General features: G+C 36.7%; 1 protein-coding gene across 1 annotated transcript; it reads left to right on the top strand.

The window, feature by feature from the left end:
- Nucleotides 1-2,240: 2,240 nt before the first annotated feature.
- On the top strand, nt 2,241-24,004 carry si:dkey-21p1.3 (collagen alpha-1(I) chain). The gene is made up of 65 exons (XM_059502926.1): nt 2,241-2,372; nt 4,481-4,576; nt 5,788-6,868; nt 7,201-7,271; nt 8,436-8,489; nt 8,613-8,732; nt 8,917-8,955; nt 9,044-9,097; nt 9,287-9,340; nt 10,178-10,285; nt 10,401-10,454; nt 10,842-10,895; nt 10,976-11,020; nt 11,387-11,440; nt 11,531-11,575; nt 11,670-11,723; nt 11,852-11,896; nt 11,988-12,041; nt 12,147-12,191; nt 12,301-12,354; nt 12,485-12,529; nt 12,983-13,036; nt 13,214-13,321; nt 13,406-13,459; nt 13,553-13,606; nt 13,700-13,744; nt 14,306-14,359; nt 14,550-14,594; nt 14,719-14,772; nt 14,855-14,908; nt 14,998-15,051; nt 15,228-15,281; nt 15,471-15,524; nt 15,777-15,821; nt 15,924-15,968; nt 16,087-16,194; nt 16,284-16,337; nt 16,457-16,510; nt 17,386-17,439; nt 17,550-17,657; nt 17,755-17,808; nt 17,916-18,023; nt 18,112-18,165; nt 18,246-18,299; nt 18,397-18,450; nt 18,545-18,598; nt 18,738-18,845; nt 18,932-18,985; nt 19,107-19,160; nt 19,250-19,303; nt 20,539-20,592; nt 20,700-20,753; nt 20,823-20,876; nt 20,961-21,014; nt 21,324-21,377; nt 21,465-21,518; nt 21,608-21,661; nt 21,748-21,765; nt 22,018-22,080; nt 22,191-22,268; nt 22,422-22,563; nt 22,657-22,763; nt 23,244-23,312; nt 23,481-23,690; nt 23,855-24,004. The coding sequence occupies exons 1-65, from the start codon at nt 2,331-2,333 to the stop codon at nt 24,002-24,004; spliced, it is 5,283 nt and encodes a 1,760-aa protein (XP_059358909.1). The 5' UTR covers nt 2,241-2,330.
- The last annotated feature ends 615 nt before the right edge of the window (nt 24,005-24,619 follow it).

Genomic DNA, 24,619 nt, shown 5'->3' with positions numbered 1-24,619 from the left:
TCTCAAGACCTTTCGATATGACATGAAAAGTGCTGGCCTACTGCAAAAGAACATAAAAACAGCTTTGATTCTAAACTGTTACTGACTTAACTGACCCCCTGCTCGTGGATGAAGAAAGACTCTGAGATCAGATGAAAATATTGCACCAGGGTTTGAGAAGATTCCATATAGACATACCACACTGACAGCCTAAGCGTTACCAAGAACGCTATATAGAGCTGAACCTGTTCCAGGTGCTGCCAATCTGGCTCTTACATCAGGTCAGCATATGTGAGGGAGCTGAGGCGAGACGGACCATCTGCCGTTGGTCTAAACAAACTTTTGTTTGTACACAGGAGCTGTCACATTTTAAAATGGGACAACATCATGGTCAACATGTTTCTTTATATCAAAATTAAAACCTTAAGATACTGGCAATGGAAGCAGGCTGGTTTCATGCTTCACAGTCTCTTTGTGTCATCATCAGTCTACTCTTTGTATGATATATATATTTTATATACAATTATTACATTTTATCAATCTCTGATTGCAGATTAAAATTGTATTTGTTTGGAATTGATATTAAAGTTAGACTTTTCCCTCCAACACTTTCTTTTACTGAATGTACTTGTCAGGTCCATGGTAAACCTAACATCAGTCTGTGAGCTGAAGTAAGGTGGGGAAAACATCACTCACTGTGTAGTGTGTATACAACAGCAGAACTTCATGATTCATCACAGATCTAAAATGGTCATTTTTCACTAAAATGTACTCATGCAGACTGATGAAGTGCCTCTGCTATATTGAGTGAAAGGTAGTGTGTTATTTGTACTAATCAATTGCTCACAGGGGCAACATTTATGTTTTTCTGTATGGATGTGCTTGTGTTTATGTGCACTGGGATATTTGTGGGTGCGTGAGGCCATTCGAGAGAGAGAGAGTGTGTGTTTGTGTTCCAGGTTCTCGGATGAGGTAACAGTTTATCTATGCAGAGGGGTTTGAGCAGTGCAGGTGCAGATCACTTTCATCACCACCTGGATCTGCTGATATGTATGAGACACAAAGACACACACATATACACACACACACACACCACCAAAATAAAGTACACCCTCGTTTTAGCTCATTGTTCATTATCATCCCATAAAAGAATCCTATATACCTTAATTAATACCAGTAATTTATATGTACCATTGTTATGTGCATATATGTAAAGGGAAGATAATTAATTTAATTTCATATTATCATTCATTTTATAAGAAATGCTGTATCCCATAATAACAAAATAACATGTACCATTCTTCTGGGCATGCACATGAAAATAGTATTTTGTTGTTTATTTTTCGTGTTATCTTTTTTTGTTGTTTCTTTTTTTTACAACCCACATAAAATCACATTTGCATTAGTGTTCATTAAAAGGATATTTCCACTGAAAAGCCCTCTCAGTGTTGAGTTAATTTGATGTGACACTTGCACCAGCTATATTAACTAGAATGTGTAACGATATTAACTGAAATTCAGGTCACTGTTTAAACACTCCACTTATCCAACATTTCTCTAGAGGTATAAAAATAGCTTTTAAAACTGCATAATTGTGTTTGTATTTTCAGTGGTGTGGCGTTTGAACTGGACCTCACTGAATGACTGTCTTCCAATAGACCCTTGTACCTCTGGGAGGAGCTGCGTAGCATTGCCTCACACCCTTTACCGTAAGTTAGACACTCCTCTAAACACCTTGTCACATTCCTCACTGGAGCCGTATGTGAACAGAACACACACACACATATGCTTAGGAAAAAAGAGCTATATTGATGATGAGAGAGCTTTCTAGACCAATGCTTGGTGTGAATATGACTCACGGCCCACAGTAGAGTTTAATTATTTGGTTGTCAGATCTAACAAAAACCAACCAGTAAGTTACTAAGATCAGTATGAATCAATAGTTAACAGTATATCCTAATAAAGGACCTGCCATCTAATGCTCATCATTGTGGGATTTAATTTATTATTAATTTGCTGTGAAGTACACTTTAACGTAGTGCATCACAACCAGATTTAGACATCAAGTGGCAACCTAACTTTGTCCCTATGGCGCTTCCATACTTTTGGTTCCTGTGGGAAGTGTCCAAATGGCCCTGGTGAAAAAGGGCCATAGTGAGGGTCTCTAGAATTTCCTCTGGGATCTACATTGCTTATGAACTAAGCTGTGTTATGGAGAGAGTGTGTATGGCACAGCCCATCTCTGGCGTTTCTCCAGGTGCCGTTCTGTTTTAGTGGCCTTCAGAGTTCAAAGACTGATATTCCCATACCTCCTTCTGAAGCACTCACAGATCGGCTGCCTCTCTGAAGCCATGCAGGACTCTGAAACTCTGCTCAAACTTCTCTGCTGTGTAGTAAGTGTCTCATTTTATCTTATACACAACAAATGCATGAAAGTAAATTTATATTTTTTTGTTTGCAGACCTTTGTTTTTATAGTTTGCATCAATAATTGCTTTATTCTGAGCGTGATTCCTGTATTTAACCATTTAAAATTAAGCTCTCTGTACTTCTGTCTCAGCAAGCACTGGTGAACAAATCTCCCTCTGTGTTTTGATGATGTTTGAGCTTGGTGTGCATTCTGAGTGATTGATTGCCCCAGGCCAGACCTGAGGCCCTTTGTCATGAGCATGATGAGGACAGGAAGAGGCTTTCAGGAACCAGAGCTTAAAACCTAAAATCCATGAGAATGTCACACGCCTGCTTGTCTTCCTTTTTTAAACCTGAATTCAGTTTATTTAGTTAAACACAAAAACAGTTCCATTGAAAACGTCAGTGATAGGTCTAAACCTAGGGTACATTTGAAAAATAATTTATTCATACACTTCTGTTCAAAACTTTGGGGTCTGGAAGATTTATTTATTTATTTACTTATTTAAATACATGTTTAATGTTACAAAAAAATATATATTTAAATAAATAAAATTTTTCTGATGCTACTTAGAGAAAATTATTAGATTGTAATAATATTTCATATATTAATGTTTTTTAATAAATAAAAAAAATTGCGGTCTTGTTAAGCAAGAGACTTATATTATTATATAATTATATATATTATATAAGTATATATATATATATTAAATTGAAAATGTTCAACAGTTGTGAATATATATCTCAGTAACCCAACATTTTAAAGTGCCAAATAAATGTCAATATCATATTCTTTGGTATAGTTGCTGGGTAAACAAGTCAACACAACCACATCATTTTTTACTGTTTAAATCGGGGTTATTGGCAACTTACACTGCCATTCAAAAGATTGGGTTCAGCAAGATCAGCAAAATGTTCAGAAATATAATATATACATCAGAAATATAATTAAATAACCTTTTTAAATGTTATGTTTGTTAATGAATGTCATCATGATGTATCCTAAGAATAAAGCAACCATGTAGTTGCATGCACTGCAGTCTTTATAGTTTGTGAGGACACTGATGCTTTCTTGCATAACTGTTGCCCCTGACAGCCGCCGTTGCTATAATCACAGCCCAAGTTCAATGTCAGCTTGAGCGCTGGCACAAACAGCCAATTCTCTTTGCAATGCAAACTAGCCAGTCCCTGCAACACCGCAGGCTGGATGAAATGAAAGTGAAGTTCAGAGAGCTCTGGAGCCCATGTGAGAAAAGCAAACACAGGCTGTTATACAGTCAAAGGATTGCCTTCAGCTCAACAGCCGCTTGAGAGAAACCTTTCTAACACTGGATTTATTGAGGCTTTACTTATGTTATTATGATGCTGAGATCGCTTCAACAGACAATTCCCATATTGCATGTCCCTTTTAAACCTATAAACAATAAATCCCCCTCTTCTGGACCTCAGAATCAATGCTAGCAGCTAATTAAACTTAATAAAATGCCATTAAATAATTCAAACATCATATCAGTATAGGAAAACAGTGGATGTTTGCAGTCTGTCACAAGCTGACAAAATGTTAAGGAGGATGGGAAAATAATAAATTATTTTCACATCTGGTCTTTCATAACAATGCCGTGAGACATTGTCATGGCAACTTTGGATGTGTCTCACGTACAGTATTTGTTGCTGATAAATCAATGAAAGGTCAGTGACAAATAATGTCTTTAATACTTTATTTTTGGGCTTTATTTTATTTGGAGCTGTTGTTTGTTTTACATGATTTATACAGTTTATTGGGTAGTTTATTATGAACAGTTTTGCAATAATCAGCATCTCTGTTGATGGTTGACCTCAGCCACTAATATAAGCTCCTTTATTTCCAATAGTTGCCATTGATTTGGTTTTATATAGTCAGGTGTAAATGCCAGGCAGGTGCATTATTGCAGTTAATGTAATTGCTTTGAGTATTACATGTTTTATTGTGCTTAACAAACACATTTCCCTCTGTATGGATCTTGGGAATTTGTTGTTTTCTAGATGTCTATTATTTGCTTTCATTAGTGGAAAGTCATTTTCTGTAGACTGGAGATTGTTTTCATCCTTTACAGGGTATCATGCAGCAAATGACCTTTGTAGTGAGTTACCTGACTGGAGAGGACCTCGGCTGTCCTGATCTCAAATCCCACTGTGTCCAGGAGTCACAGGTAAAAATTCATCTTCACTTCATTTTTGGGAATAATGCCAAACGTATTTATGCAACCACTACAACTGACCCAGTCTATGAGAATGAGTCACATCAAATCACAGCAACTACATCTTGATGAATGAAATCCAAATAGTAGGTACAATTTTGTCTAATTTACTGTTTAAAATTTTTTTTTGTAAGGTACACTACTGTGCAAAATTTGGGGGTGGTAGGTTTTTAATGTTTATGAAAGAAGCCTCCTTCAAAAATGCACACTCTAAAAAATACTGGCTTGTTTCAACCATATTTGGGACTAACACAGATGTTGGGTTAAATTTTTCAATTAGATTTTTACATTTTTAACCCAAAAGTTGGGTTAGTCCATATTTGATCCAAGGTTGGGTTGAACCAACCCAACATTTTTTTAGAGTGCAGCCTCACCAAGGATGCAGTAATGTACTGTAACATATTACTGCAATTTAAAATAAGTGTATTTTTTTATAATGCAATTTATTCTTTGTGCTCCTGTTTTTTTGTGAAAACCGTGATGCATTTCAGGATTCTTTGATGAATAGAAAGTTCAAAAGAACAGCATTTATTTGAAATACAAATATTTTATAACATTATAAATGGCTTTACTGCCATCCTTACTAAACAAAAGCACACTTGTTTTATTATTTTTTAACTTACAGATCGCAGAATAAAAAAACAGACTTCCTTTTAAATGGATCATTTTTAAAAATGCTTGGAAGACATTAAATGTGCTTCATTTAAAGGCATGCTTCTTGTGATTTTCTATAGCTTTTGTTCTATAAAAACTTTCCTTATTTAGTGGTGTGATTTTTTTTAGATGTCATTATGAGATAATTGTCATGAAATATCTGTGGAAATCTTTGGATTAAAGAAGATATTAATGGCACATGAATTTATCACTGCTCTATGACTGCTTCATATTTGGTTGGAAATGTGGCTGTTTTTCCATTATGGAGATCTAGAGAGCCATGAATCAGTCAGCATCAGTGTACTAACTTTACGAGCGGATAAAACTCAGTTTACTTTGCTCACAAAAGTGTCACTCAAGAGACGCTTTGTGTCTGATCACTGCTGTCTGGAAATCTCTTACATATAAAAGAGAGGACATTAAACATGGCTTGATTTTAGAGTTTATGTACATCATCTATATTGTGAACTATTCTATATTACTATGTATCTGTTCAATCTTATTTCAAGGACAAGGACGAGTCTGTTGCGATGGTGGATATAGAAGATAAAAATAAAAAAGTGAAGACTGACACAGAAAGAAACATTCATCAGTGCCAAGATATGATGTCATTTCCTTTGTCACCTGTTGATTTAAGTGGGCCAGATTCACAGACACTAGCAAATGGATCTTTGGAAAGACTATCCAAATTAGAGATGGCAACATCGAGGTGCCTTGCTGATTCTACGTATGAAATTAAATCTGAATGGACCGAAGCCTCTAGTTTTGACCAAGAGAAGGCAGGTGGAGGTGGGACATACAAGAAGAAAACTTTAATTTCATCTCTCGCCATCCAGCCCAATGACACAACTCAATCATTTATTTTTCCGAAGAACACAAGCATGCTTGACCCCGAACCTCAGACCGTAAGCATAAGAAATATCGATTCTACAGCAGGTAGATCCGTTTCACAATCTAAAGAGTCTTTCAAGATGAGCACTGACGTCAAATTAGAGGTCAAAGGTCAAACTAATAAGGAGCCCTTGCAGATATTACAGTCATCTGTCATAATTCTGAAGAACAGAACAGAGCTTGCCATTTCAGTGAACTCAAACCCAGTAGAAATGCTTAGACCAGCAAAAAATGTCCATCCGACTGATATTTTAGGTACAGCCAAAGATTCATCATGGACAAAATCTGTTAAGGATTCAATCACAGCGCCAAGTGGTTCACTTCGAAACCTGACCCGTGCAACCATGGAAACCAGCACTGGCAGCGCCTCAGTCAATAAAGTAAAGTCACTGGAGAAGAATGAAGAAATCAGAGCGACTAGTCGACCCACGACACCAATGCAAACTCAACCCGTGGAAATTACTCAGCAAAAGCCTTTTCATCAACCTGGGAGTCCCAGTGCTGAAAGAGAGGAAGAGAGAGAGCAAGAGAAGATTAAAGATACAGATGAGACTCCACAGATTAGACAGGAGGATCTCAGATATAGAAGTGAGCAAAACGTGACTAAAAAATCAGAGACTGATGATTGTTATTCTGGTGATACTGCTGCCTGTTCAGGACGTCCTACCACTGTGCCAAATACAACAACAGAGAACCACTGTAAGTAAAAAATAGTCATTTTTTGAAGCTGAAGTGTGTATATTTTAAATTCTGTAATATTTTATCCTTTCCAAAATTAATTTGTATGTAAGCCATTTGCCTAGTACTGTATGTTAATTCCACAAATAATTAAAACAATTTTTTTTATTATAATATATATGTATAATAATATATTTGTTTATCATTTGTGCTGATTTGGTGTGGAGATCATTTTTTACAAGGGAAGGTGAAAACACTTAATAAATGCTGATGTACAATATGTGGATAATGTCTAATTTGGCTTTTTATTATTATTATTTATTTATTTATTTATTTATTTATTTTTTACTCAGCCAATCAGATGCGCAGAAACATAAACAGAGAAGGAGATCTAGTAAACACATCGGGTTTCAGAGGCCTAATGGTAAGAAATGTACTTATCGCTGTAATAATCCATTAATATTACATTATCTTTGCGTTGATGTTTGTCAGTGAAATGAAAGGCTTCACTATCTATTGAGAGTGCTGTATGGTTTACATAATAATGGTGGTATTTATGAGTCTCTGCCAGATATACTATTATACTGACAACTTCACATATCTTTTCCAATTTTAAATCAAAGAGAAATGCAGTGTTTTGTAGAAAGGTGAAGAAAATCATTACAGCCTTAAATATATGAAGGTTTCTATCATACAATATTCTTGAATACAGTATATCAATATAGCTAGATGGTTGTTTTGAAGGAAAATCCTCTTCTCTATTTTCTAATACTGTGATTCTCACTCACATGGTCATCTCAGGCCCATCGCTAGCCTTTATAGGAAATTGAGTTTGCAGAGGCATTATTCAATTAAGTGTGGAGAAGAGGAGAAGGAGGGTCATTTACCTCCAGTGAATGAAGCTTATGAACAAGAACTGACTTATTGTATGACACTGAGAGAGAAATATTATCCTGAGAAGAGGAACAGGATTACAGGAATTATTTAATAATACCAATGCTGGGAGAGAGAATGGGTGAACAGTACTGACACTATGTAGGCCTTCCATTTTTCACTATTTTAGTGTATTTACCGCACTTCTTGACCATTAAACTGTTAATCTGTTTATTTCATTATGCAGTTGTTATGTAAATTCTTAAATGCTTAAGCAATGTTATAATCACTTTACATTACTGAGGATAGAAAGGGAGAGAGATGTAGTTGCAGTGAAGCAACATTAGCTGAGCACTTGCGCCTCCCTGTGGTTTCTGTGCGTCTGTACAGAACTGATGTCTATTAGATATACTCATTAGATAGATAGATAGATAGATAGATAGATAGATAGATAGATAGATAGATAGATAGATAGATAGATAGATAGATAGATAGATAGATAGATAGATAGATAGATAGATAGATAGATTGATTGATACTGATATATTATATTATATTATATTATATTATATTATATTATATTATATTATATTATATTATATTATATTATATTATATTATATTATATTATGTTATATTATATTATATTATATTATATTATATTATATTATATTATATTATATTATATCTTATTATATATATTATATATATTATAGGGGCATCCAGGCCCACCTGGCTTCCCAGGTCCTCCAGGTGAAAAAGGAGACAAAGTATGTATTAATCATTTATTATCTCGAATCATAAATTAATTTAAATCACATTTCTAATAAATCTTGTCTTTTTGTAAAATATTTTTAGCAAAATCTTGTCATATATGTTTGGGTGTCACACAGGGGTATGAGGGAGTGATGGGCCGGACGGGCCAGACAGGGTACAGAGGACCGATCGGACCACCTGGCATGCCTGCTATTGTAGTCTGGTACACATCAGAAGAAGAATGGCAAGCATTCAAGGTGCATACCAATATTTTAGCAAATTTTTGCCCATTTTAGATTTATTTTTTGCTACCATTTATTCTGAAAACATACAACTTAAGTACCTGATTCTATGAATAGTTGAAATTCAACTGTTGTGTACATGCTTACAGTCCTCAAAAACACTGTGTGGTTCTTATTATACTTTTCATTTTGCTTCCAGAAAAAGAAATTCTACAAAAAACTAGTGTCGTTGTGGCCGGTGAGTTAATGAGAGCTTTACTGGAGCTGCATCAGTACACTGCAGATCCAAATGTTTTTTTCCACAATTTTTTTTTTTTTTTTTTTAGAGAGTGAAGGGATTACCAGGACCTCTGGGACCACATGGACAGCCTGGACCACCAGTGAGTATAAATATATTTTTTGACATATCATCTCCAATTCTCTGTCCATGTAATATCCACAAACTGTCAGGGCCAGTGACAATGGAACCAAATTCCTTATATATATATATATATATATATATATATATATATATATATATATATATATATATATACATGAACATTCTGTGATATAATTATATTTTTCAGGGCCCTCCTGGAGTTCCAGGCAAACAGGGAAGGAAGGGAGAGCGAGGCAAACTCGTAGGTATCTCTTTCTCCTCTCTTCATCACACATTAATCTCTGGCAACTGAAAAATGCTAGGTCACCATTACATAGAGAAACATGGTGTGTAGTGTGATCAAACCATGTGGAGACTTGAGATGGGTTAGAAAGAATTTGACAAGCTCAATGGGTCAACAAGCGTGTAGTCAACAAGAGTCACGCTATTCAGATTCTCAGCTGATTCAAAAGCAAAGACATGCTATGTTTGACTCATGCAGGCTTGTTGCTATTCAAATCATAAGAGCAGTTCAATCTTTGGCGTCAAGGGAGAAGTGTGATCAAGATGACACTTATCTGAACTCCTGTTGGCTAACTCCTCATTTATAAGCTTTTGTAAATTAAATAATTATTTAACTGGTTTTATAAAGCCTTACACATTCCATCTTCTCATAATACAACCTGCCACTGATGACAAATAGCAAATCATGTTTCTTGGCTCACTCTTAGAGATCATTTTTTGTAATCAGTTTCAGTTCAGGTAAAATGTTTCAATTAAAGTTCTGTTTTTTTGTTTGTTTGTTTTTAAAGTAAAGACCAAGTGAACATAGTTCAGTTGTATTACATTATTAACTTAACCCAGTCAATAAATGTGGTTGATCTTACCTGATGAGTATATTTAGCATCTGTCTTCCTCTAACAGAGTTGGGCTATATGGCAATAATGCTTCACTCTGATTGGTATTAAGAGACCATTCATTTGCAAGTAAAGAACTACTGTGAAAAATGTCCTTGTTAATGCTATAAAGCTTATCTATAAATATTGATAAGGAGACTGAACCACATGTTGTTCTATCTGTATCATTTGTCACGTACTAGGGAAGAATAGGACCGGTTGGAATGCCAGGGTCACCTGGGAGACCAGGACCAGAGGGCACAGCTGGGAAGGATGGGGAGACGGGCTCTCCAGGACCACCTGGGGAGGATGTAAGACTTATGGGAATCTCAATGCTCCTTATGCATCTTTTCAAAGTGATTTAAGTTTTAGTAGTGTTCAATATATTGTAAATTGCATAAATTTATCTATGTGATTTTTCTGTAGGGCCCAAAAGGTTATGCGGGAGAGAAGGGCAGTAAAGGGGAGCTGGGTGAGTGGGTAAGAATGACCAGGGTTTTTCTGTGGTTAATGAAATAACTAGTCCCTCATGGAATCTGTGCTTACAGAACTCCAGTAAAAACTGCACAGTTTTCCACCGAACTGGAACTTCTATCATGCATTCAGTTCTGCAAATCATTTGACACGTTTGTGCCAGCTATTTTGAAAATTGACATTTACTAATATTGAATTATATTCTGCAGAAGTGTGCAAATGCCTAGCCGTAACATAACATAATCTAAATATCCAAGACCTAAACTGGAGTCCACTACTGCCACACAGTGTGTTTATTTGACATCTCAGCCATAAATCAAAATAAGTGATTGATTATATCACACTCCGTATTTCATTATGCACATTTAAAGAAATTGTATCTGGTGTGTTCAGGGGGATCTTGGTGAACAGGGGCCTCAGGGAACCAAAGGAAGAAAAGGAGAGAAGGTAAAATGTTGCTCCTGCTCTCCTGACTTTCACTAGATAGTGATGATAATATCACTGACCAGCAAACTCTGTTTCTTTAGGGAAAAAAGGGACAGAAGGGCCTAGCAGGGGTAGTAGGATATATTGTGAGTAACATATTTCTGTTTTTCTGTCATTTCTTTATGAAGCAGATATTCTGTCTGTCTGTACGTACAGAACAATACCATTCAAACGTTTGAGAATGATATCTCGAACTGATATTGGTACTGTGATTTTTAACTATTTTTGAAGGACATCTCTTATGCTCACCAAGGCTGCATTTATTTGATCAATTATACAGTAAAACATTCATATTATTACAATTTAACATAACTGTTTTATTATTTTAAAATATTTAAAAATATTATTTATTTTTGTAAGGGCAAAGCTGAATTTTCCATTAGATGAAGATATTACAAGGTCAAAACAACTCTATGACATTCTTTAACAAACAATATATTTTCCATACAAAGGGGCCACCTGGACCTAGAGGACCACGGGGATTCATGGGGCCGCCTGGACCACCCGTATGTGCTAAACTATCATTTCTGTTGTCCATATAAAACATACAAAAAAGATGAGCAATCTGATTGTTTTTGCAATAATCTCTGACACAGGGACAGGCAGGCGGGCCTGGGTTCACTGGATCACCAGGACCACCCGTATGTTACAAAAATGCATTAAATATTTAATTAATTACATATCATCTCTCAATTCTTTGATGGTCAGAACTTGACCTTTGACCTCTCTTTACAGGGTCTTACGGGCCCAAGAGGGTTGAAGGGAGTTCCAGGCGTCAACGGACCCCCTGTAAGAAACACTCTAGTATTTATAAGCTCCAATCCAATAAATTTTGACTGTCCTTCATCATCATAAATCAAGTAATCACAAATGATTAGGAAAACTGACTAGTACATAATACTGATTCTCTTTTATAGGGACAGCTTGGTGAGATGGGGCAAAGGGGACCACTTGGCAAACAAGTAAGCCAATCTTTTATTTCCAAAGAGTTTTTTTAAAAACAAAAAATCCAAAAAGCTCTAGAAAAAAGTCATATGCTATTATATATTACAGGGAGAGGAAGGGCCTGATGGTATTATCGGTATTCCTGGTGTTCCTGGACCCCAGGTGCTGTAGACTATGCATTTTACCATTCTCATTTACATAATATATTTGTGTGCCTCTCTCAAACTGTTATGTCTAACTACACTCATTATCGAACAATCTATTCAGGGAAAACCAGGGGGCGATGGACCACCAGGTCAAAAAGGAGACCCTGTATGTGCATCTCATTTTCTAAAAGCTTTGAAATTACATTCACATTTGAAATCTCATTTTGATTTTCCTACATTTACCTGAGGCACGTGAGTATTTCTTATTTAAACAGGGAGATGTGGGAATTGAGGGAGACATTGGAAGTCCAGGACCACCGGGTCTAAAAGTACGCCTGCAGTTCACTCTTCATGAATAATTATTTACAGTCTTTTTAGATATCTCTCATATTCTTTTGATACCCCAGTGCACTTATATTGTAATGCAGCACTATACATAAAGCCACATTCTTGTTTCAGGGTGCCAATGGAAAACCAGGAAAACATGGGCCTTCAGGTGATCCAGTAAGATGATTTCAAACAGCTCCTTGATTTTTTACATGTCTGGTTATTGTAAGACACTTTTGATTAAACATTATGTTTAAGAACGAGTTTTATTTTGTAGAAGCTGCTGGTAAAGCAATATATTTATTTAGTGTGTAGTTACACAATTAATTGATAAATAAAATCTAAATTGTAGTGTTGGCTCAATTATTAAAACTTAAATGGTTAAAATATACAATCAACACTTTCAGTGTGTTGTGAAAGGTGACTTTTATGTTGTATTTTAATGCTGTTTTTGTTTTTTGACATTTATGAGCAGCAGCATGAGATGTTGAGAATGAGATAATATTGAATATTTTAATATAACAAGTCACATATATATAGTGATTTGGAATATTTCTATGCACTGGAGAAAATAATTTAATGGTTTTGGGATAATTATGTTTGTTGTCTTTGGCTGTCTGTAAACTTCAGGGTTTGAAAGCACAGCGTGGGATGAAAGGAGATTCTGGACAAAAAGGAGATTTAGTGAGTTCACTAAAGCATTTACAAAAGCTCTGGCCAAGTAAACAACACTTTTTATTTAGAGCCAGATGTACACTGTTCTCAGACTAAAAATAAAAAAAACCCAGAGAACTAGAAATTGAGGGATTAATGTTGAAAGAACTAATCTATCCTTTCTTATGTGTGGCTTCTCTTTGTCAGGGTCCTCCGGGGCTGCTGGGTAAACAGGGATTCAGAGGCAGAGGAGGGCAGTCTGGTGTAAAGGGGGAGACTGGCCCTACTGGACCTGCTGGTTTACCAGGGCCCATGGTGAGCGGCAGTGGCTTTTTTAACTGGTTAAAAACTGACTCACTGAAAGCCAGCCGCTTAGTCATTACATTGCTTTTATTTCAGGGCTATGATGGATCTGTTGGAGATCCGGGGAGACAGGGAAAAGATGGACCTAAGGTACAGTACTGTAATTCACTATTTGTTAAAGGAATCTAATATAATGTGCTATTCCATAAAAACACAGTTACCTTATTTAAATGGCATATTTAGGGAGAAAGAGGCCACCCTGGTATCCAAGGTGCTTTTGGACCACGAGGAGACAAGGTGATTGATAATTGTTCACAATGTCTTTTTGACAAAAGGCATACATTAGATTTCACATAATTTCAATAAGACAACATTATTTGACTTTAAAAGGGTCGGACAGGCCAAGGGGGATTCACTGGTTTTCCAGGACCTTTGGTAAGTATGATTTCTTAAATAAAACTGCGAGTCATAACTACAAAGGCAAGGACACCAGTTGATGAAATTAGATAATTTTGAGTAGATTTGTTTGATCATAGCACCCCTAGTGGTCATTTTAGGAAAAAAAGTCTATCGATAGATTCAGTGTTTTGTAGCATCATTGACATACTATGTAGTAGTATTATAAGTAGATATATATATATATTTTTAAGTTGTTGTTGTTGTTATGTTTTTGTCTTTATATATATATATATATATATATAGAGTGAGAGAGAGAGAGAGAGAGAGAGAGAGAGAGAGAGAGAGAGAGAGAGAAAGAAAGAAAGAGAGAGTTTAGTTTTAGTTCAGTAAATTTACCATTACCTTTGACTACTTAAACCCACTATTACATTTGACCAGTAGGTGGCACTGCAAACTGCAAACAACATGCAAACATTCATTCAATTCTAGGGCCTGTAGACTTGGGAAAATTATAAGAAAACTAAGAAATATGAAAACAGATGCCTGTGTACCTTGGACTAAAGAGAAAAGCCATATTTCCAAATGTTTGTTTTCCAGGGAGAGATGGGAAAATCAGGAGAGCCAGGACCTGAAGGAGAGCCCGGTATTAAGGTTCCCTTGTACACCAAATCATTACTTTTTAAATATTCATGCCATGAGAAACTCATGCCATGGCTTTCATGATATAGTAAGGTTTGATCATAATTTCCTTGTTCCTACAACAAAAAATCTCATTCATGCTTATGGCCTAATTAACCGTATATATCAGGTTACTTAAATCTTTCATTTTTTAATGGGACAGGGAAGAACAGGGGTCCCTGGAGGAACCGGATTTAAAGGTCAAAAGGTAAACAGAGTTCCCTAATGATTAGTCTAATACTATAACATTCAATGTCACAACAAACTTAGCATAGCATTGCTTACCTACACCATTGACTATGGTGGATTAGCAAATCATCATGATCATTTAGGGACTGCAGGGTGTTTCAGGGAGCAGAGGACAGGACGGCATTCATGGTGCAACTGTAAGAACCACACATACACAATGTTATACAGAATGCCCTGTTAGTTTGCTTCATTAGCCATTAAAGGTAATTTGTGTTACAGGGATCGATTGGACCACCAGGATCAGATGGAGGTAGAGGACCTCATGGTCCCTGGGTAAGACCTCCTCTTATTGTTTCATGCTATGTTAGACAATCTTTATACTGTCATGGACAAACAACTGATTAAATCTGATGTCTGAACAGGGTTTACAGGGAATGCCTGGTGCCCCAGGAATCCAAGGTCCCGTTGGAAAAAGTGTGAGTTTTATTTTCCTTTCTTGATTGACAGGATTTCCAAACCCTTCAGTCTCTTAGTTATGTAACTCTCCATCTTGTGGTATATTTAGCTGTTAAAAATGTCATAGTTTGCCAATTCTGACATTACAGTCTAAGAATATGACCTACAGCACAATGCTATTAAATACTTTTTAAAGGGGGAACCAGGGAGCTTGGGACTCACTGGCAAACCTGGAAAGCCTGGAATCAGAGTAAGTACTGATTTCCTAAAAATCCGACCAATTTTTTATATTACATGACACCCAGTTCTTTAGATCAGACTTTGTCCGAATTTGGATTTTGTTTTTTTCCTTTTATTGCAACTGGCAATGAATTTGATATGGCTAGGTCAGTCTTAATAGTTTTTTTTTTTAAGATATTGTGTGGTCTGTTTTCCTCAGGGTGTCAAAGGCAGAGAGGGTTCAGAAGGGCTTCACGGCAGGCCTGGAGAGAAGGTTTGTGGTTTATGTAAAATGAACCAGTCACATCATGTGACGCACCATATGATGACCAAATGTAATGCAATAAAAAACTGAAAACATTATTAGCTATGTTTAACAGTGATCAGCAGCAGAAGCAAAAGTTTCCTTTCATTTTTTGTGTTCAAATCAAACCTCCTTTCATTAATAAGCCATATGTTCTACTGTCTGTTCTCTTCCTATAATTTATATCCAAATGCATTTTACAAACTTTTCATCTGATATTAGGGGAAAAGTGGTCCTGAGGGGCCCAAAGGAAAACCTGGTCAGTCAGTAAGTACTTTATATGTTGTATATATTAATTTTTTTCTTCATTCATTAACCTTATACTGTAGGTTTAAAAACTCTATCAATCTGTTGATTTTTTCTGTCTAGGGTCCTCGAGGCCTACCAGGAGAGAAGGGCTACAGAGGACCTGCTGTAAAGAATACATTTAACAGACATTTGCAATCTTTTTGTCATGATGTAATAGCAGGAATATTACTATGTGTTTATCTAGTTAGTAATTTGAAACATTTGTAAATATAATCTTCTTAAGGGCCCACAAGGAAACATAGGCCAGTGGGGTGAGACAGGTCTGCAGGGGCCGGTAGGAAATCAAGGGCCCAGAGGACCGCCGGGGCCACAAGGAGTGGCTGGGTACCCAGTATGTGTTTTTGGGTTGTTTGGTTTATTGTTGTGAGGACTGAGGGAAGGTTTCAGCTCTAACGATATATTGTATTCTCTGTCTTTCAGGGTAAAGATGGACCACCTGGACCCCTCGGACCTCCAGGAGATAAAGGTGATAAGGTTGGTTGTTTTTCGTGTTTTTGTTTAAGTTTTATCTTCATTGTAATTTTGGAAAATGTATTGGTTCTTTCACTGTGGCCTTGTATGAGATATTTTGTTTATAAATGTATTGGTCAAAGGGACTGAGAGGAGCCAGTGGACTGAAGGGAGTTGCCGGTATCGATGGTGAGGAGGTAAATTCAGCTTTTATTAACATTAATACTGTGATGAGTGGGGCGGGGCCGAGAGACGTGGGAACAGGAGCGAGGCCGGTGGATTGATTGGAAATGAGCGACACCTGCTCGACCCACCGGTCTCGAGTCCCACGGAGGAGATGGAGGGATATAAAACCAGAGCGACGACAGTGACGGACGAGAGAGGACCAGGCCTGGGTTTTAGTTTGTGTTTGCTTTTCATTTGTGCACGACAGTCGTCCGCGAGGGGCTATTGCACTGTTTTGTGTTTATTTTGTTATTAAAGTCTCATTTGATTGTCCGCTGGTTCCCGCCTCCTTCTTCCTGATGATTATGGAGTTTTTAAATCGTTACAAATATATATAATGCAAAGATATTTGTTTTGATTGTCCTAATTAGTTGGTTTGCGAACCATCCACATTTACACTAACTTTTAAAAATTTTGGTCAGTACGTTTCTCTTTTATTCAGCACAGCTGCATTAATTTTATCAAAATGTTTTTTTGTTGTAGTTTTTTTTTTCTGTTAATATTAATAAAGATAGTTTCCATCATGGGTTCCACTTAATTATTAAGCATAACGAAACTTTTCTTGAGCACCAGATCAGCATATAAGAATGATTTCTGAAGGACCATGTGACACTAGTGACTGAAGTAATGGCAGCTGAAAATTCAGCTTTGACATCAAAGGAATAACTGACATTTAAAATATGTTAGAAAACAGTTATTTTTAGTTGTAATAATATTTCACAAATAAATGCTGCCTTGGTGAGCATAAGAGGCTTCTTTCAAAAACATAAAAAAGCCTAATGACTTCAGATTTTAAGTGGTAAAGAAATTGGAATAATGGAAAATTAAATGGGTAACCATTTTGTAGGGCTCAGGGGGTGAAACTGGAGCAGTTGGACCAGCAGGAAGCAAAGGCTTGTCAGTGAGTACAAATCCTCTGATGCTTTATGTTTGCCATCTCCATTTCATACATGTACATTGTGTTATGGTGTTTTATGTAAATGATACACAGGACAGAACTGTCGGTTGTAGGGTGAGAAGGGTAATGAAGGATCTTTTGGTGATCGTGGCCCAAAGGGAATCCAAGGAGAGAGTGGAAATCGAGGACCACCTGGAGTCAAAGGACAAAAAGGACGAGAAGTAAGAATGCTGATCTGATTTTTGATTATTTCTTAGGTACAAAATACCATAAATTGTTAACAAAAAGATGTTTTGTGTTTGTTTGTTTTTTTGTCAGGCGTTGAGTGGTGCTCCAGGGCAGAAGGGAGATCCTGGATCCCCTGGTGAAAAAGTGAGTTTTTTTTATTAAGTTTGCACAGGTGTTTGAGTGAAATAGTCAAATGCATTGAAATATTCTTATTGCTGACATGTTTTCTTTGTGTTTTTGTTTTTACTCAGGGTCAGACAGGTGTGAGAGGTTACTCTGGGTTGATAGGAAAGTATGGTCCTGGAGGGAACATGGGAAAATCTGGTGAAAAAGGCGACAAAGGTCTACGTGGACTTCTTGTGGGTACCACTTTCTCTTTTATAGCTAATGGAGCCTATGAAAAAATATATTTATTTTGTTTATTTCAATGTTCTATCGGTATTATAGGGCGCTGCAGGAACAATTGGGCCACCAGGTCCAAATGGTGCTATTGGGTTACCGGTAAGTTAGGTTTGATATATTTGATTTATTGTATATTTTTGGATATACATTTGGCATTAATTTATTCCATTCAAATTTAGGGTTTGCCAGGGAAAAAAGGATTTGTTAGACAAAGTGGAAAATTTGGACCAAAAGTATGTTTTTATTATTATTTTTTTTTTTTTTTTACTGATTAGACTTGACTTTACACCATCTTATGAGTAAGGGCATCTGTTGTTTTTGCCCCCTCAGGGAGAACCTGGAGTTAAAGGGAATCCAGGCAGCCCTGGGAAGATTGGATCAATGGTAGGTTTTTAACTTTGAAGATGCATGCATTATTTAGAAAATGTTGCCTGGTCTTACTGACCTGAATTTGTTGAATCTTGCATGTTGTTTACAGGGCGTTTCAGGCCCAAGAGGGAAGAAAGCAGAGCCTGGAACAAGAGGCAGAATGGTGAGATAACACTTTACAACCAGATTCTAAAGAACAAAATATGAAGCTATTAAAAAAAGACAAATGCATTTCACACTGGCATACATTATGCTCAAATGGACAGTGTTAATATATCAAAATGATGTATGCTCCTGTCTAGGGGCCAATGGGTCAGCTGGGAGCTGTGGGTCCTCGCGGACTAAAGGGAAAACTAGGATCTTCAGGGCCTTCAGGGGAAAAAGGAGTCAAGGGTCAACCAGGGCCAAAAGTGAGTGGCTTAATATTTTGTAGACGTATCATTAAATCTGGACATTTATTGTCTTAACCAGTTGTTTTTGTGATTCTTTCACACAGGGGATGAGCGGTACTCCTGGAACGAGAGGAAGTAAAGGTGTTGCAGGAAAGCCAGTGGGTTCATGCATTTTTAGGCTTTTATTGTCTTGATAATCTGCAACTCTACTGGTATTATTTCATATATTACACAAACAAATAAAAAGTTCATACATGGATATGATGTATTATTGCCTAGGGACCTCAAGGACCAAAAGGGAAACATGGTAATCCTGGTCTACCTGGAAAGCCAGCAAGTATCCCTAATACAAATGTCTAAACCTTCTGCCTATTTTATGATTGTGCCAAACATGATTGACTTTTACACTAACACTATTTTAGGGACGTAGTGGTACAGATGGATTGTTGGGAGTTATTGGCACTGAAGGCGACCCAGTGAGTAGCTTCCTTTTATTCACATTTTTCAGTAGTGCTTACCAATGCAAACTCAATGCTAGTCTTACATGTTGCCTTGTGTTGTTTGGTCTTTTATGTCATTTCCTGTTTCCTGTGTGTTTCGTAGTCAGTTTGTAGTTTGGTTGTTTGTCGGTTCCTCCTTGATTAGTTTCCCCAGGTGTGTCTTGTTATCTTGATAAGCTTGTTACCCCTTGCTTATATATACCCCTGTGTTTCCTCTGTTCATTGTCTGTTGTTGGTCTCCATGGATGAATCGTGTGTTTGTTGTCAGTTCTGTTTTCCTTTCCCACATTTGGTTTGATCTTGCTTGGATTTATTAATGTTTGCACCTGGATCTAGTGGTGGGCAGAGCGAGGCTTCATGAAACACTGAAATAGTCGAAGCAAATGTACCGAGGATTCGAAACAATTCGACACCCATCTCTTTTCAAGTATTACACTGAAACAGCATTGACAGCGAATCAGTTAAGCGAATTGACTACTTATAACATATATGTTATGCCTGTGATTTAACCATGTGGGCTGGGGTAGTGGTAAGTGTGCATGACTGGCATGTTATCAGAACCTGTCACTTTAGGTTTGAATCTGGGGTAAAGCATAAATATTTCAAAGTTATGTGTTTTTATTGTTCTGTTCCTGTAATGTGTTGCAACATCTCTCTGACAACTGAATTAATGTTATTTTGGTCATGAAAGAATGTACATTTATAAAACACATCAAGTCACAACGCCTGGCATTTTTTACATGTAAAGATTTTTATACAAATATATTATTTGTTCTGCTGCATTAACTCCACTTTTATACTTTGTGGGAGTAAGGTTAAGACAGATGTGTGATTGTGTTGTTTGTTCCTGACCCTGTCGATCAAAAGCAGATTCAGGTCTCAAAATGCTTGTGAAACGCCCCGATGCTTTGATTCACCTTAGTCTCGTGACATGGGTGTTACGAATCACACCTCAGAGCAGTCTTTCGAAACATCTGCGCTTTAGGATTTCAACACCATGTCGAAAAATCGGTTTTGCATCAGCCATCCGTACCTGGACCCTGCTTTCCCTCATTATGAAGCAACCTCAGTACTGTTGGGTTGTTATTATGCAGTTTTTAGGGTGTTCTGAATAGGTGCTATGTAGTTACGAGGGTGATCTGGGCCCTAATTGCTTTATGGTAAATATTGTATGAACATGAGCATTTACTACCTTACTGTACAACTTGCAGGGTGACATTGGTTTCCGAGGACCTCTGGGGAAACCAGGTTCTCCAGGTAGTGCTGTAAGTAAGGTTTCTTTTTTTACAGACTATTTGAATCATTTATTAAAGAATATTGTTTTTATATTATGGTCATGACTTTTGGCATGGTTTCAAAAACAAATTCAAAGGGTGCCCCAGGAACACCGGGTTTGCAAGGGAGTCAAGGAGTACATGGGCCAAAGGTAATTTCCTCTCTGTCTCTTTAATAGTTGGTTCTTACTAGAGTCAATTTACCAGCCTTTTCAACACAGGGCGCTGTAGGACCCAAAGGGAAACCAGGACCCACTGGGCTGATAGGACCAAAGGTAATCAAATCAAAGTCATTGTTTTGCCTTCCACAATCCATAAGGATTTTAATTTTATAAATGTTTTTTTTTTTTTTTACTTAGGGGATTCTGGGACTTCAAGGTGAAAAGGGATATGTTGGACAAAAGGGACCAAAGGTATCACTGTATCCACTGACTATAGACAACTGTTTTAGCTTCTAACATAATAAATAATGTTAACCCTGGTAAGAATAATGGTTAGAAAATAGAGGCCCAAACTGAGCAAAAATATGCAATTTGTTGCAGTAGCTGATATTTTTGTGGCCAAAAAGTTAGATTTAGGCTATTTGGAATTATACTAAAAGAATAATCTGTTAATCAGATGACGGAAAGCATGTAGTAGATTGTGTACAGCAGGTTTTTCAGCAAAGTTGTGATCATATTGGTCGCTTCAAGGCCTTGTTCATTGATCAATGTAATTTACAGGGCCATGTTGGTATTAGAGGATTGCAAGGGCCCAGCGGACCACCAGGAGAAAAGGTAAGTTCAAATGAAACATAGAAAGCACATCAAAAAACAACCAGTTGCTTTTTTTCTGTAGTTAGGAAAGTTTCCTTCATCTTGCAGGGAAAGCAAGGTGCTCCAGGGTACAAGGGACAGCCTGGGCAGAAAGGCATACAGGTGAATAACTGCCTGCTGTATTTTTGTGAACATATTTACTGTGAGCTTTTGATTCTTTATTCATACTGTAAATATGTTATTTGTTGCAGGGTGAAGCTGGTGCTCGTGGGCCTCCTGGTGGCAAAGGACTCCCTGGTTCACCTGTATGTCTCTGTGTAAACACATTGTCCAGCTTTATCTGCTTTAGAACAATGGAATAGATGACACAGTTTATTGTTTTGCTCTACAGGGTCCAACTGGAAGGAAGGTACAGTATGTACTAAAATTGTAGGTGTGATTGTAATTTATATAGTCCTGCTTATCTTTGCCCTGTACCTGAACCAAGTAGGTACAATCAAACTGACCTGCAGTGCCTTGGCATGCAATATTTTAACAGCAGTATACAGTAAGGTGACACAGAAACATTGAAAATATGGGATTTGAAATATGATTTTGACCTCAAGTATATTAAGCTTAATAGAGTTAAATGTGGTCTCTTAAGTATTGTTTATATCAACAGGGTATGAAAGGAGTTCAGGGAATATCAGGACAGAAAGGTGTGAAAGGTCAGAGAGGACTTCCTGTAAGTGGAATAGTTTTAATTTCACACTTTAACTTTAATGTCATACTTATCCCTTTTTAAGAGATTGTGTCTTAGAATTATATTCTGGCTCACTCTCGCCATCTCACAAGGGAAAACCAGGTGTTCCCGTCCAGCAGATACCAGGGCATCATACTCCACCTCATGCTCCAAGAAGAGGTTTACAAAATGTTGGTACAAACTCAAGCAGTCAGCCTTGGTTTGTTGAGCACTGAAACACTTTTTATTGTCAAATATAGAGGGAAATGTGGGGTTGGGTAGCAGGAAGACCTAAGATTAAGTTTTTAATTTACTGATCGATTGTCTTTGCATATCCTTTTCAGAAAGTAAGGTTATTATCCAGAAAGTCTCGATTTGATAGCCCTGAAGAAGTGATTGAGGAAAATAGCCGCTTGCAAGGCACAAAAGACAGCCCAGCAACCACCTGCAGAGAACTCCATCTCATCCAGCCTCACCTCAGAGATGGTGAGCAGACTCCAGACCCAAAATGTGTGGCTCTTGTTTTAAAAAAATGAAATCATAGAGTGGACATTTAATTTATTGTTATCCTGTTTATAGGGCACTACTATATTGATCCAAACCATGGATGTCCATTTGATGCTCTCCATGTGTTCTGTAATTTTACTGCTGGTGGTCGAACTTGTGTGTCTCCTGTCCGGTCTAAAGTAAGAGGATTTTCACAGTCAGTTTTCTTTTGGTGATTCTAAGACCTATAAACTAATGTTTTTCTTAACTTTCTTAACAAAAGTGGGATTTAAAAATTTAAAGATATTGTTTATTGGCTGTTATTATTATCATACTTTAAAAAGGGATTTTCAGTGTAATGCCACATAAGAACCACTTTTGGTTTCCCAAAGAACCCTTCAGTAAACCGATCTTAAAAGAACCATTTTTTTCTGTGAAGAACAGTGAAGAACAATCTAAAGAACCTTTTTTTAAAATATAAAGAATATTCTGTGGAATGGAAAGCTTCCTTGTATGTTTAAGATTCTTCATGGAACCATATGGCAATAAAAACTTTTTTTTTTTTAAAGATATGTGCCAGTATGACACACAGATTAAAATTTACAGTTGTTTTGTGTAAATATACTGTTATATTGAATATAATACTATACTTGTGTTTATATTTGGGGTGATTTTATCAGATCTCAGGAATGTGGCCATCAGCGGACGGATCTAAAAAGTGGTTTAGCGAGCTTCACAGAGGCTTCAAGGTAAATGACTGAACTTGCTGAATTTCATAAACTGATGTCATTTCTTGTTAATATACTTACATGGTGGGTGTTTTGTTTCTATGGAAACAGTGATGTGAATATCATAAATTTTAATAAGAATAGCAAGCATTTTAATGAATGTTATTTTCTGATTATTGCTCTCCACAGTTTGAGTACAGAGATCTCGATGTTGTCCAACTGCGATTCCTACGGTTACACAGTACCTCTGCCACACAAAGCATCAGCCTGACATGTTCTAAAAAACACAGGCCCACTGCTAAACACCAGGATACCACCAAGAGAGTGTTACGCTTATGGGGAGACTCCAATGAAGAAATACATCCATCCCACGTCCTCATATCACAACATGGTTGTGAGGTTAGAAGCAATGTTATGGCATGTAATTAGTGTAGGAAACTTCAAAACTGGTTTTCAAAACAAGAAGTTTACAAAAAATGGCACACATCTAAACTATGCAATGTAAAGTAAAACTATTCCATAACAGGAGGTCAACAGGTATTTTCCCTGCCTTATCTTTGCAGGTAACTGCACAGGTGAGGGTTCTCGGGAATTCTGAGCTCCACGGAGGAGACATACAACTCCTTCCCATAAGAGATGTTCTTTTGCAGGGTGGAGGAGAAACCTGGGAAGGAGATCCAGGCATCGTCCTTGGACATTTGTGCTTTTTGTAGCATCTTTCCAAAAACAGATTCCATTCACAGAGCACCTGGAAGGAGTGCATTGTTCCCAGGACATGCGCTACAATTGGGCTTTGAAAATTGTATAATAATTTAAGGTAGATTATGATTAGTGAATTTGTTCTCCGGGTTTATATTATTTAGATTTCTGGTACACTGAAAGTAGTGCAAAAACTGTGTGTGAGAGCATGTGAATTTATTTAGACTTGTGTGTTGTGAGTATTTATGTAATGATTTATTTATGTAAGTTTGTAAGAATTTATGGAGGAAAAAATCATTTATTAAACCTTTACACGGTATCTATTCTTTTTTAAATTAAATTTATTTATATATATATATATATATATATATATATATATATATATATATATATATATATATATAAACTCTATAGGGCATTTGTACTTTATATATTGCAGAAATTTTCTGTTTCTTAATGAGAAATATAATTAAATTCACAGTATTTTTACCATCATCCTGAATGATGCAATAAACATCCCCTGTATAAGTATTTTTTTTTAACTGTATTTAATATTAGGCATTATTTCACGTACATTAGTGAATTTGAATGTGTTTAATAAATAATTTGGGGCATCAATGAGTGACTAG

Source organism: Carassius carassius, chromosome 21 (assembly GCF_963082965.1).
Source record: "Carassius carassius chromosome 21, fCarCar2.1, whole genome shotgun sequence".
In the NCBI taxonomy this organism is placed as follows: Eukaryota; Metazoa; Chordata; class Actinopteri; order Cypriniformes; family Cyprinidae; genus Carassius; species Carassius carassius.
This window is presented reverse-complemented; position numbering and strand designations above follow the sequence as displayed.

Excerpts from the sequence above, each read along its gene's own strand:
- si:dkey-21p1.3 (XM_059502926.1), top strand. The coding sequence starts at position 2,331 with ATGCAGGACTCTGAAACTCTGCTCAAACTTCTCTGCTGTGTA. Across the intron at positions 11,897-11,987 it reads GGGGACCACTTGGCAAACAA|GGAGAGGAAGGGCCTGATGG; the intron begins GTAAGCCAATCT and ends TATATATTACAG. Across the intron at positions 13,607-13,699 it reads TTGGACCACGAGGAGACAAG|GGTCGGACAGGCCAAGGGGG; the intron begins GTGATTGATAAT and ends TGACTTTAAAAG.